Raw genomic sequence first — 15,000 nt, 5'->3', positions numbered from 1 at the left:
CACACACACAATGCATGTGATTGACACGGAATTCTACACAATACGTTTTAAAAACCAATAAAAGTGTTGTACAACTTTGCCTCACTCATCTGCACGTGGAAAAAACAAACACACACACACACACACACACACACACACACACACACACACATAATGCATGGGATTTACACGGAATTATATACAATACATTTTAAAAACCTGTAAAAGTGTTGTAGAATTTTGGCTCACTAATCTGCATGTGCAAAAAACAAACACACTCACTACAAACACACGCGCACGCACACACACACACGCACACACACACATAATGCATGCGATTTACAGGGAATTCTATACAATACGTTTTAAAAACCTGTAAAAGTGTTGTACAACTTTGCCTTACTCATCTGCATGTGCAAAAAAACAAACACACACACTACACGCACACACACACACACACACACACACACACACACACACACACTTTATGCATGTGATTTACACGGAATTCTATACAAGATATTTTGAAAACCTGTAAAAGTTGTGTAGAACTTTGGCTCACTCATCTGCACATGGAAAAAAAAAATACACACTACACACACACAATGCATTTGATTGACACGGAATTCTATACAATACGTTTTAAAAAACAATAAAAGTGTTGTAGAACTTTGGCTCACTCATCTGCACGTGGAAAAAACAAACACACACACATACGCGCACACACACACACACACACACACACACACACACACACACACACACACACACACACACACACACATATTGCATGTGATTTACAAGGAATTCTATACAATACGTTTTAAAAACCTGTAAAACTGTTGTACAACTTTGGCTCACTCATCAGCACGTGCAAATAACAAACACACACACACACGCACACACACTTTATGCATGTGATTTACACAGAATTCTATACAATACGTTTTAAAAACCTGAAAAGGTGTTGTACAACTTTGGCTCACTCATCTGCATGTGCAAAAAACAAACACACTCACTACAAGCACACGCACACGCATACGCACACACACGCACACACACACATATAATGCATGGGATTTACCCGGAATTCTATACAATACATTTTAAAAACCATTAAAAGTGTTGTTGTAGAATTTTGGCTCACTCATCTGCACGTGCAAAAAACAAACACACACACTACACGCACGCACGCATGCATGCACGCACACACACACACGCACACACACTCTCTCTCTAAACTTCACCTAGTGCATGTCATTAAATGCAAATTGCAAAAGAGCAAATTATTGCTTGACACAGCATGCACGTACCATTGTGGTGCAGGGAAAGGTGCCAACAATTCTCAGAGACCCATTTTGCACTCCCCCAAAGAAAAAAAGAAAAAAGGGAAAGAAAAAAAAAAGTTCGGCTTCCAAAATAAAAGTTGGTGTGAGAAAAGAAGCCCGCTTTCGTTTTTCAGCGAGTCTTTTAAACGCAAACCGCAGGCTGTAATCCAACTTCTTCATGCACGGTGTGTCATATTTCCATCAAAGTCCGCTCTCGGGGAGCCGAGACCGCGCTGTCCCGGTGTCACCTCCGGAAAAAGAAGGGAGCGAAACCGGAGCAGGACGCGCCGCGCGTCCGCGGCCGGAGCGGAGCGGAGGGCGGCTGAATTATTAATAAACCGCCGCGGTGCGCAGTCTGTCGTGCTCAGCGAGGAAGCAGGGCGGCAGCTGGGGGTTTAGAGGAATTAAATACCGGCTCAGGGTAAAGCATGGACGCGGGGGGATTAGCAGCCTGCGCCCGGCGACAGCGCAGCTATTGGGGCCGACGTGCGCACACACCGCGCACGGGCGGGAGGACGGGAGGGGAGCGGGAGGCTCGGTTCGGGTGCCGCCTGTGAAAAAGCACTTTATTTTGGGAGAGGGGGGCTGAAATGCAACATAAGAAGGAGAGCAGGGGCTGTTAAAGTCGTTTGGATGATTAAATGACCGAATAGTTTCAGGACATTTAAGTAAGGACGCTGCAGGGAAATATCACACCTTTTAATAAAGACATCAATACACGTCATATTTATAACACAACTCAGGATTGGAGTTGCAATATAAAGCAATAAAGCATGTTTTTATTCACTAGTCTGCTGCTGGGCCTTTATAGCAAATAATGCTGATATTTGCAATATTTGTGTTAGTATTAAATATGTCTCAGTCTTAATTCTGTGTGGAATAATTAGCATTAACATCAAACCATGCAGAAAAAGCTTTTTTTTCTCCTTTTTTGCACATTTTATTTACGGAATTCAAAATGATTACAAATATAATTAAATGACAACATTAGTATTATTATCAAAAATGTCAGAAGTAATATCTATTACTTACTATTTTGTGTGTATTTGTTCCTCTTTTTGTATCTATACTCTCATATTCTCACTGCAGAAAAAACATTTTTTTATGGACAAAATTATAATTATTGCCAATTAATTCCTATTCCGATATTAAAAACAACAAATAAAATCGTTAAATGTCCCTCAAATATAAGGCAATGCGCATAAGTGAAAATTGTAGCTTAATTAAATTTTTATATTTAAGCTTTAACAGGAAGGCCATAATTCTCCTATTACACTTAATTAATTATAATTTGGTAAACATAATGACAAGTATAGCCAGTAATGTTATTTATTTTTATATTTTAAAGTGTCCTACGATGTATAAACGATGTTCAATACCAGATTAATATTAGAATCAAAACATAATCTAAACATTAAAATATGAATTATGTGTCAAACATCGCAATTGGCTTGATTTATGACTTGTGTGTGATAACTTTAAAAAAAAATACTACTCCATTTATAATAAACATAAGGCCTGAAAGCTTAATGCGCTGCTTCAATAATCTGCTTAGCAAAAAAAAAAAAAAAAAGAAAAGCTTTTTAAAGGATTTATTGTGTGTTTCGAACTCAAAACTCATATTGGAATTGAATATCAAAATTTTAAAGTACAGTAACGATCAGGCATGTTCAGTTGCACGTCAAATACGATCCTGCGGCCCTGTCATATATATATATATATATATATATATATATATATATATATATATATATATATATATATATATATATATAGACACACACCTATACATTTACATACACACACACAAACATACATATTAATATACATAAACACATACATACACACACACACACACACATATATACATACAAACACACACACACACATTCGTACACATATATACATTTACGTACAAACACACACACATAAATAATTATACACACACATACCTTTACATATACACTCACATACATACACACACACATTGATACATACACGCACACACCCACACACATTCATATACATACACACGCAGGCACTCACACACCTTTACATATACACTCATACACACATACATACATATACACACACACCCACACACATTCATATTCATACACACGCACACACTCACACACCTTTACATATACACACACATACATACATACATATACACACACCCATACATATACATACACACGCACACAAATATACACACACACACATTTATACATATACACACACGTTTACATATACATACACACACATATACATATATAGATATACATATATACACACATACATATACACACACATACAAACACACACACACATTTACATATATACGCACACATATACAAACACACACATTTACATATACACACACACTTACATATATACACACACACACACACACACACACATGTACGCACACTATACACTCAAAAAAAATGATTCAAGCCCTTCTTAGATGTGACACATTTAAGTATTGTTGAATTTATTCAAAAATATCTAGTTTTAAAATATACACATATATATTTAGTCAGTGAAACATAAAATTTCTCATAATTGATCCAATGGGATTGATTTGATGTTGATCAAAGCAAAATAAATGAGTTCAGAACTCGGAGCATGCGCATATCATCTTCGTGAGCATTACTCATTAGCATAACGTCTTCTGGCGGGAGTCCACCGCATCAGCAAAAACTGGGAAGCAGGTTGGAGCTCGGTCTTTGGTAAGTATTCTTTTTTATATATATATATATAAAGCTGTAGTACTGTAGACTGTACCGCTGGTGTATTCAGTGCTTTACACCACATTTGGTGAATTGTTTATGGGGTGAACTTTACTTTTAAAGTCCGACTTTGCATGCTAGCTTGGTAACTTCCAGAATGGGCACTATTTCAATAGTCCACACATGAACACGGCAGTCGGAAAACTGCAAGATGGTTGTGAGGTGAAGGAACTTTCCCTCACTATTACATAAGTCAGGAGCAGCGTGAGCGTGGAAGATTATTGAGGCGACAGTTGGACATACAGTAGATGCATGCAATGTCTGCCTGTGTAGTTTGACTTTGTTCAATGTGTGTGCTTCCACCGGCTCCACTGCGCTGCTTGTCAGCTCCGGCTGTCCGGAAACTGCCCGCATGTGTGTTTAAATATGTGTTTAGAAATAGTATATAGCGTTTTATACCTCATACAGAGTATTATCTCGCGCTATCGCGAGTGAATCTTTTTTGTTATCGCGAGAATTCATTTGTCTCGGCACACCAGCAGACCGGCTGTGCTCTCGTTGATGCGGAGGGAGACCGCTGCCGGTGGTGGAAGTGGTTTTGATGGACAGGAGCCTTGACGGACAGGAGCAGACACACAACGCACACGGATCTGGTTGAAGTTCAGGCACCAGATCCGGTTGATGTTGTGATTGCCCTGTTTTGTTGACCTCCATCATCTCCGCCGGTCTCTGCCTCTTACACCCTCTCTCCTTCAGTAAAGCTGTCGATTAAGCAGTAAATGTAGATTCTAGGTTACAGATGGTCAGTGAGTTAAGGCTGCAGCTAACCATTATTTTTCTTTCGATTAATCTATAGATAATTTTTTTCGATTAATCAATTAATCTATAGATTAATTATTATTCTGCAATAGTATAAGCATTTCAAAAGTAAAATTATTGCTTGTTTTGCTTTAAAATGTGCAAAAATAAAGATAAACATCCAGCACAAAAAAGTGCCAATCTAAATATTCTGGAGCACTGTAAACATTAAGTATTACTTTTAAAATGTGCAAAATAAACATCCAGTCCAACACAGTACACAATAACCAATTCCACTCATTCCAGTGAGTGACTAACAGTGTCAGGACTTTGACTTGGATTTGTTTTGGTTCTTCGACGCAGAGGTAATTTGGGACGAGCCAGGCGTGAATTAAGGTACATGTTTAATTTGTTTAAACACTATAATACAAAAAATCAAGAAAACAAAGGGTGCGCTCCATGGCGGATCAAAACAGGGCTATGAAACAAAAGACTAGAACTGAGGCTATAACTATAAACATGAAACCAAAACACTTGCTCAATGGCATGAATAATAATGAACTATAAACAAAAACAGCACGATGGCATGGCTATGAACAACTAAAACAAAACACTTACTGTGACCAAAAACAAGGGGCATGAATAGCAAGGGGCGTGGCAGGTGATCGAGGGCATGAAGGATGTGCAGCATAGGTAGGTAGGTAGGTAGGCAAGTAAAGTTCCCAGGCCGAGGAACAGAAAACAAATGACTTAAACAGTGACTATGATGATGATTAGAAACAGGTGTGAGGCTGAGAACAGGGGCGTGACTTGGAGACCAGGTGGAAACTAATGAGTATTTATGGAAACAAACAAAACCAGGAAGTGCAAAACGGGAAACAAGAGTCAAAAAACAAAACTTAAACATGATCAAACATAAACCTGATTAACAGGCATGACAAACAGTTGTAATGAAGAAAGGTTAGCATGTCTACATGCTCTGGGGTGAGGCTGCTTCTTTTCTCGTTTACAATATTCCAAGCAGCTGAAAATAGGCGCTCAGAAGGAGTCGATGTGGCTGGAACTGAGAGGTAAGACCGAGCCAGCATTTCCAGATTTGGAAACCTTGCCTGATGTTCTTTCCACCATTTAATGGGTTTTCATCCTTGGAAATGGGGGATTCTCCAAAATAAGACACTAACTGGTTTCTGAGCATTTCAGCATCATTACTGTCATTGTTGTCTTCCTCATTGTTGCTGAGTTCATCTGAATCTGAGCCAAGAAGTGTGTCTAGTAACTACACACATGATCTTGTTCACTTGGTTTAATAACACAACAATGATAGTATGATTCAAGTGAAAGTGAATTGTTCCTTTGTACATAGTATATGTAACTGTTATGGTTGGAAAAGGTATTTGCACAACTAATTACCGTTAGCGTTAAAGAGGAGCACGTCTTTGTAAACACTGAACATGCACGCCAAACGCGCCTCAGAGCAAAACGGTGCTTTAGTTTATGAATTTACAACGCAGATACAAATGACACATTCATGTTTTTGTGTAATGTTGACAACGTACACTCAGGCGGACGATTGACTTGTTGATGGCGACGGCAAGAACGCTGTCGGGTGTTTTCTTTTCAAATGTTCCTTCATAGCCGTTGTGCTGCTATGATAGGCCATCTCCGCTCGACACAGTGTGCATACAACAACATGATTAGGCCCTTTATTGAAATACTCCCACACTTTTGACGACTTTTGCCGTGCTTTTTTCCCCTTGCTTGCACCGCTCGCATCGTCTGCTTTGCGCTCCGCCATGACGGTAGTGTGAGGTAAATATACGACACGTCGGCGCACAAAAATGGCGTCGGCGTATTTACGTCGTCGATGACGTCGACGCGTGGTTTCAGCCTTGCAGTGAGTACATACAGGAAGGTTAATATTGTTCCTGTGTGTTTTCATATTTTAATAAAATGGCCGAATTTGAAATGATTTCATGTCTTCAACTTAATTATTAAAACGTATTTGTTTGTCAAATAATTGGTAGTCTATTCTAAATGTTCAAATGTTATCTTGTTTTATTGGTCAGAGCTTTTATTCAATTTCAACTTGTCTGCATTTCTGGGTATTCTGGTACTTGCACTCACAACTCAATATGTTATCATCTTTTGCAGATTGATCATTTTTTTCAATTCTTGGTGTGGCAGCCTCCTACTGTTAAGCGTTACCAAGCTCCTTGTGATTGTAAGTAATAGGTGATGTGTTTAATGCTGGTACAAGCTGATCTCTATCATTGTCATCCTTTTGATGTGATACATGCTAATTCTCTTTATTCTCTATTTCAGGACTATGAATGTGGCAGAGTAAAGAATGCAGTTTGGAACTAGCTACCAGGTATGTGTTGTTGCAGCATTTTAGGCAGACTCATGGGCATTTAAAGGCCTACTGAAACCCACTACTACCGACCACGCAGTCTGATAGTTTATATTTCAATGATGAAATATTAACATTGCAACACAGTTAGTTTAATAAATTGCAATTTAAAATTTCCCGCAAAGTTTCCTGTTGAAAACGTCGCGGAATGATGAAGCGTGCTTGTGACGTTATTGGTTGGAGCGAACATTTCAGCCCAGCACCACATACGCCTAAAAGTCGTCTGTTTTCATCGCATAATCACACAGTATTTTCCACATCTGTGTTGCTGAGTCTTTTGCAATTTGTTCAATAAATAATGGAGACGTCAAATAACAATGCTGTTGGTGGAATGCGGTGGACTGCAGCTGCCTTTAGCAACCGAAACACAGCCCGTGTTTCTTTGCTTGTTGTGAAGCTTTAACACAGAGCGGTCAAGCAAACATGTTTCTCTACGTCAACCAGCAAGTTTTTGAATGGGAAAATTGTGATATTAAGTCGGTTCTTACCGGAGACTGCAGTGGATTGTGCGACCTCCTCCTGCAGCTCAAAAAGGCAGCTGTGATCTTGGCTCCTCGGCTTCTCTCAGAGACACTGGCATTCACCGCAGCCAACAGAATTTCAGGTATGCCTTTATAATCTCACTAAAACACTATTAACACAATAAGCAGATAAGGGATTTTCCAGTAAATGTGTCTAATTACATCTAAAACGCTCCCACTGCCGCCGCCTGGAGCTGTCGCTATTTCTTTTTTTTTTTTTTAGTGCTTCACTCTAACTTTCCTCATCCACCAATCTTTCATCCTTGCTCAAATCAAAGCGGAAATTGTCGCTTTCTCGGTCCGAATAGGTCTTGCTGCTGGAGGCTATGATTATAAACAATGTTCAGATGTGAGGAGCTCCACAACCTGTGACGTCACGTGCACATCGTCTGCTACTTCAGGTAAAGGCAAGGCTTTTTTATTAGCGACCAAAAGTTGCGAACTTTATCGTCGATGTTCTCTACTAAATCCTTTCAGCAAAAATATGGCAATATCGCGAAATGATCAAGTATGACACATAGAATGGACCTGCTATCCCAGTTTGAATAAGAAAATCTCATTTCAGTAGGCCTTTAAGGGGCAGTTATCACCATCCATGTCCATATACAGATTTCCCATGCAGTAAGTTACTAAATCATACATACAAAGTTCATGGTAAACCGCAAACTCCCAAAACAGCAGAAGTAGCTACATTCAAGTGTCATGTGTGCACATGCAGAGACCTAACAACAGAAATTGATTATTTTCAACACATAAATCAACATCTGAGGCGTAATGAAACGATTCCATGTATGTTTTTAGGTTGCTCATTTAAAACAAATGTATACGCTACATTTAACACACACAAAAATAGGAAACACAACCAACATTCATCGATACATTTTAAAGCTAATGTTGTCAGCACAAGAGGTCAGGTGCAGGAGTCAGACAAATCTGAAGCTGGGCCAATCGAGTCTGTCGATACAGGTCATTCATTTGAAACACTTACATGTAGTTGTGATGATGCAACATAATTGAACCTGCAAATATCTATTGAACAGGGAATTGCTTGCATTTTATTGAAGTTAGAAAATATTGTTCATATTCTAAAGTCAGTTATTGATGACGTTCTTTCTGAATTTCACTACATATTAAAGGCCTACTGAAACCCACTACTACCCACCACGCAGTCTGATAGTTTATATATCAATAATGAAATCTTAACATTGCAACACATGCCAATACGGCTGGTTTAGTTTACTAAATTACAATTTTAAATTTCCCGCGGAGTTTCCTGTTAAAATAGTTGCGGAATGATGACGCGTGTTTGTGACGTTATTGGTTGGAGGGGACATATTAGCCCAGCACCATTTATGGCTAAAAGTCGTCTCTTTTCATCACGCAATTATACAGTATTCTGGACATCTGTGTTGCTGAATGTTTTGCAATTTGTTCAATTAATAATGGAGAAGTCAAAGTAGAAAGATGAAGATGGGAAGCTTTTAGCCTTTAGCCACACGAACACACAGTGTTTCCTTGTTTAAAATTCCCAGAGGTGAAGCTTTACTATGGATCACAGCAGTCAAGTGAACATGGATCCCGACTACATGTCGACCGGCAGTTTTCGGTGAGAAAATTGTTGAAATAAGTCGTCTCTTACCGGAGATCAGTGGAGCCAGCGTCCTCCTGCAGCTGCCGTAACTTTTTTTAGAGTCTCTGGCGTCAAAACACCAGTGGCCACACCCCTCCGACTTTAAGGTACTATTTAACTCACTAAAACACCAGCAACACAATAGGCAGATAAGGGATTTCCCAGAATTATCCTAGTAAATGTGTAAACTGCCCTCGCCTTTTTTTTTTTTTTCTAGGCCTTCACTCTAAATTTCCGCATCCACGAATCTTTCATCCTCGCTCAAATTAATGGGGAAATTGTCGCTCTCTCGGTCCGAATAGCTCTAGCTCCTGCTGGCTATGATTGTAAACAATGTTCAGATGTGAGGAGCCCTACAACCAGTGACATCACGCACACATAGTCTGCTACTTCCGGTACAGGCAAGGCATTTTTATTAGCGACCAAAAGTTGCGAACTTTATCCTCGATGTTCTCTACTAAATACTTTCTGCAAAAATATGGCAATATCGTGAAATGATCAAGTATGACACATAGAATGGACCTGCTATCCCCGTTTAAATAAGAACATCTCATTTCAGTAGGCCTTTAAGTACAGTATCTAGGCCTGTCAAAAAAGGTTTAGTTTCCGATGTATTTCAGCATCATAAACTACAAGTTCAAGAGTCACTAACTGATGAGCTGTCCACTGTCCTATGCAAATCTAATCATATAGGCGAAGCTATGGCAAAGGACGGCCGCCTTTCTACTGCATTTAAACGTAAACAGTACTATACATCTCACTTTTCTGTTTTAGATGCCCAGTGGAATAAGACCAAGGCAAAGCTGCAGCCAACATCTAGAAAGCCAGAAGAGCTGAAGTTTACAACATACCACTGCACCCAAAAGGCGAAACCACAGAAAGCTTTGAAAGTGAAAAAATGGCTTTGTTGTCAGAAATAAAAAAAGTGTGTCAATGAAGTGCTGATAAAATGGAAAAAACCTTCTCCCACAGACAACGAGAGGTCGTTGAACAGAGACCCATGATAGAAAAATTCAAAAACCGGTGACCTGCCCTGTTCCAGCAGAGTGAAGTCATTTAAGTTGTATTTTTATGTATTGATATTTAACTGTAAGAAAATGGCAAACTTTTGTAAATGAATTTTATCAAAAAAATTTTGATTAATGAGGAGTTCTTGCAGATCACTACAAAGCCACTGCAGTCAAAGTTTATGTCACAACTGGACCACGTTTCACTCAAGCTGATACAGATCTTCAAAAGCAAAGGAAGAGTGAACGGGCAACGAATCAAAGAAGTTCTGGCAAACAGATTTGGTAAGTAGAAAAGGTAGAACTGTTGATATATGTGTGTGTTTGTGTGTGTGTCTGTATATATGTATATATATATATATACAGAAAAAAATCTCCTGATGATTGAGGGAACCCCTCATGAAACAGTTCTGTAGAGATGAAGTAGTCTTGTGATTTTTCCCACACCTACATATATATATAATAATTAAATAAATATATATATATATATATATGTGTGTGTGTGTGTGTGTGTGTGTGTGTGTGTGTGTGTGTATCTGTATGTATATATACATATATATATGTGTATATATATATATACATATATACTATATATATACATATATATATATATATATTAGGGCTGCAACAACTAATCGATTAAATCGATTATCATCCCATTGGAATTTTTTCTCTCTTCAATTATTCCAATTTGTTGTACTTATTGGTACTTTTTTTTTATTAACTAATTGACTATTTGTTGGTCAGACCGAGGAGAGCTGATTGGTCAACACTCACACTGATTAATTATTCATGTTCCTATTCCCACCCATCCCAGCCAGGAATTACCGATGGTACACTTACCAACTTTAGCCTCAGCACTCAGGAGGAGCTAACCCCCGAAATTACCCTTAGACTTTTGGACTGTAGACTATTTATTATTATTATTACCCACACTTACCTTTTTAACTATAAGTTAATTAACCAGCTACCACGTAGCTTTACTTTGTGTGGGGGAGGTGATGCACCCCCACATTTTCCGGCGTTCCCTCTCTTTGGCTTGGCAAGCCGATCGACCTGACTGGGATTGAACCCAGGACCCTTTGATTGGGAGCTAGCTGTTTAACCATTTAGCTATTCTTGGTCTTCTTATGGAAAGATTTCGGGCCCCAATGACATATTCAATTGATAACGCAGTGGAAGAATGGCCGTGCGCAACCCGAGGGTCACTGGTTCAAATCCCACCTAGAACCAACCTTGTCACATCCGTTGTGTCCTGAGCAAGACACTTCACCCTTGCTCCTGATGGGTGCTGGTTGGCGCCTTGCATGGCAGCTCCCTCCATCAGTGTGTGAATGTGTGTGTGAATGGGTAAAATGTGGAAGTAGTGTCAAAGCGCTTTGAGTACCTTGAAGGTAAAAAAGCGCTATACAAGTACAACCCATTTATCATTTATAACCTGTCTCAGTAAACTATGATACAAAACAATAGCTTTCCTAGTTACCAATCAATTTTCCTGGGATTTGAACCCAGTGTCCTTTGATTGCGAGCTAGCAGCTTTAACCATTGAGCTATCCTTGGTCTTCTTTACATAAGATTTCGGGCCCCAATGATATATTTAATCGCGAACCTGTCTCAGTGAGCTATAATATAAAACATTTACACTTGCTGCTGGAGTTTTCATAGTTACCAGTGAACCTGGCAGGGATTTGATCCTTGCACTCTTTGATTGTGAGCTAGCTACTGTAACGACTCAGCTATCCTTAGTCTTCTTAAGTGAAGATTTCGGGCCCCAATGACATATTTAATTGAGCACCTGTCTCACTACTGAAAAAGAAACACTGAGTCCTTACTGAGATTTGAACCCAATTCCCCTTGCTTGATGGTCAACAGTGTTAACCATTCAGCTGTCCTGGGTCTTATTAGGCAGTGATTCGGGGCCCTAATGACAAATGTAATCAAGGACCTATTTCTCTCTCATTTTACCAAAACTAATGGAGAGGAAGTACTAGCAGACATTTCATGCAGTGTCGACCGACATAAAACCCACCCAGAGTTAAATTGCTCTCACTACTGATGTTTGGACAAGTGTAGCCTACCTTGGCAATACATGCCACTACATTGGAGACGAATGGAACATGAAGTCAATCTCCCTTACCACCATGTCACTAGAGGAAAGACATTCAGCATCCAACATTGCAGAATGGTTGGAATAGGTAGTAGCCGGGTTTGAAATTCCCTTAAGCAAAATTATTGCTATTGTGCAGGACAATAGTGCACTTTATAAAAAAACAAAATCATTTTTGTAACACTTGCCTTGTTTTATTTGGCAAGTCGAAAGGACATGGTGCCAGTATGCTGTTTTTTTAAATAAAGTATTAGAAATGTTAGACATGTAGTTTGTCTCTTTTATCCGATTATTAATCGATTAATCGAAGTAATAATCCATAGATTAATCGATTAGCAAATTAATCGTTAGTTGCAGCCCCAATTATATATGTATATATATATATATATATATATATATATATATATATATATATATTTATATGTATATATATATATATGTATATATATTCATATTTATACTTATTTTCTGGTTGTGTGCCCTACTCAGAAATGTGTCAAAGATGCTATGCTCTAGTCTTCAGAAGCTGTATTGGTTTATCTAATTTTCTTTACACAGTCTCATCAACTTGCCCCCCCTCCCTGTTCCACTGTTGCACCAATATTTAGCTAAATTCTGTTTTGATTTTTCACCCCTGCTTTAGTGTGATAACATTGACATCAGGAGGGAGTGCATCCTGAGAAGCCTTGTTGTCTATCTCAAAGAAGATCCAGACACTTTGTTCAATGAATATCTGGTAAGTTAATAGTTTTTGTTACTCAGTAGCATGAAATAGTGTTACCCATTCTTATTTACATATATTGTGGTCCTTTGAGCTCAACACACTACAACTTTTTGAATAACTGGCATTTTGTAAACGATGGGGCTCATTGAATTTAAAATTTTTGTTTGAAATCACTGGTAGGTGCAAGAAAAGACAGAGTCAGAGTCTACTAAGCTGGTAGTGGCGAACGGGCAGAGGCTCTGTGGAGTAAAACAGCTATTTCTGTCCCACAGGTCCATCTCTATCGGGATGTGGTTGCCTAAAGGATCGTGTTGCAGCAATTGCATAATGTTCATGGCTGCTTGCTGAAGTTATTTACAGGCCAATTTCAAACATTATATTATTATTTTATATATATGGTTAACTTTCCAATCACGTTTAACTCGTGATACATAAATGATTGGTTTGACAAGCAATGAGGACTTAGAAAAAAAAGCTAACTCATTTTCTGCTAGCGGTGTTCAGCATTTTACCTAACACAAGTGTTCGGTTTTTGTGTCGTTGTTCAGGCCTCCGCCACTGAGGATGCAGAAAGGGACATTGCCCTCACAGTCATGGGGATAAACATCATCCATGGAGATGGCGATAGGCAGCCAGAGGATGTTGGAATTGTTATGGAAGGCATCAAAGTCCTAAGCGACGTGGACACCGTCATCATGGGGATCATAATGATGTTTGGGGCTCATTTATGCCCTTGATCTAAGCGTTCCAGACAACCTCAAGTACACATTTGAGTTTTTCCAGAAGATCCTAATGAACCTGGACGGTCACAAACTGAACACAAAGATACAGAAGCTGAAAATCAAGTTGTTTACATGAGAGGTGACCACTTCTTGACAAAGTTCATCATCGGATCTTTATTTCTGGTTGTATTTTTTTGCCTTCATTTTCACCCCATTTAAAGACAATCTATGACCTACAACATTTTGAACTTGAGAATTGGACCTAACTTTACCTCCCCATTTTATCTCTGAGTGTGACTATCCTGCACACTTCTCGCATCCATTTCTCTCCTCCGTTTCATCACTCAACCCTGGATAAATGGATTAAGTTCGATTCAAGACATTGGAATTTTATTTTGTATTTTTTGAATAACTAGTACTGTTCTCATGTTTTGTTTTTACTTGCTTACATTCAAAGGATATTTGCTGCTAGCATCCCATTAATATCAGATTCCTGATCTGTGAATGTTAAGTTTTTCTTATTTATTTTTGTTTGTTGCCAATTTGATCCATGTTGTTTTCTTTTATTTACTCTAGTACATTGAGGCTAATGGCTGCATTAGCACACTTGTGCAGGACTCAAATGTGTTTTTGCAGTTTCCTTTGTGGTGTTGAGTGTTAATTTTACACCACTTTAAGCTATTTTGGAGAACCGTTTCTCGTAAAGTTTTCCTCGAGTTATTTAAGAAAAGGTAAAACTGTTTCTTGGTGTTTTATATCTGGGCTTTCTATCAAGTCAATTTGACATATTTGTTAATATAACACTAAGTTATTAGTCTGTGTTGGTACGCAAATCTGACATTGGTCTTTATGTAAAATTGACTTCTTGATGTTTTGTTTTCACTGAAACTCAACATTTTGGTTTTTGTTTTCAAGTAACTTTGACCTCCTGTGGTGTTATATTCAAGATTGTTGAATTAAGGATTATTCTACATTAAAAATACCAACCAGGTTTTGTCTGATGTGTTTCATGGGATCAAGGGTGATTTTTAGCTTGCTT

At 38.6% G+C, this 15,000-nt stretch overlaps 1 protein-coding gene and 1 long non-coding RNA gene across 8 annotated transcripts in view; one reads left to right on the top strand and one right to left on the bottom strand.

The window, feature by feature from the left end:
- Window positions 1-15,000, bottom strand: part of nfixb (nuclear factor I/Xb) — a 535,801-nt gene that overhangs the window by 468,153 nt on the left and 52,648 nt on the right. For 2 of the 7 annotated variants that reach the window (XM_061885583.1, XM_061885584.1), the window contains exon 1: window positions 1,293-1,812. The exons of 2 other annotated variants lie outside the window; for them this stretch is intronic. In XM_061885583.1, coding sequence (XP_061741567.1) covers window positions 1,293-1,487 — 195 coding nt within the window. In that variant the 5' untranslated portion in view covers window positions 1,488-1,812. Of the gene's footprint in view, window positions 1-1,292; window positions 1,815-15,000 lie in introns of those variants that run through there. 3 more of the 7 variants (XM_061885582.1, XM_061885589.1, XM_061885593.1) reach the window with 3 other exon arrangements.
- Window positions 10,169-14,917, top strand: LOC133541522 (uncharacterized). Its single transcript, XR_009803904.1, has 5 exons — window positions 10,169-10,291; window positions 10,374-10,452; window positions 10,561-10,693; window positions 13,159-13,251; window positions 13,788-14,917. It is a non-coding gene; the product is annotated as an uncharacterized LOC133541522 (long non-coding RNA).

Source organism: Nerophis ophidion, linkage group LG23, assembly GCF_033978795.1.
Source record: "Nerophis ophidion isolate RoL-2023_Sa linkage group LG23, RoL_Noph_v1.0, whole genome shotgun sequence".
In the NCBI taxonomy this organism is placed as follows: Eukaryota; Metazoa; Chordata; class Actinopteri; order Syngnathiformes; family Syngnathidae; genus Nerophis; species Nerophis ophidion.
The sequence above is the reverse complement of the archived record's forward strand: the minus strand, read 5'-3'. Positions and strand labels throughout refer to the sequence as shown.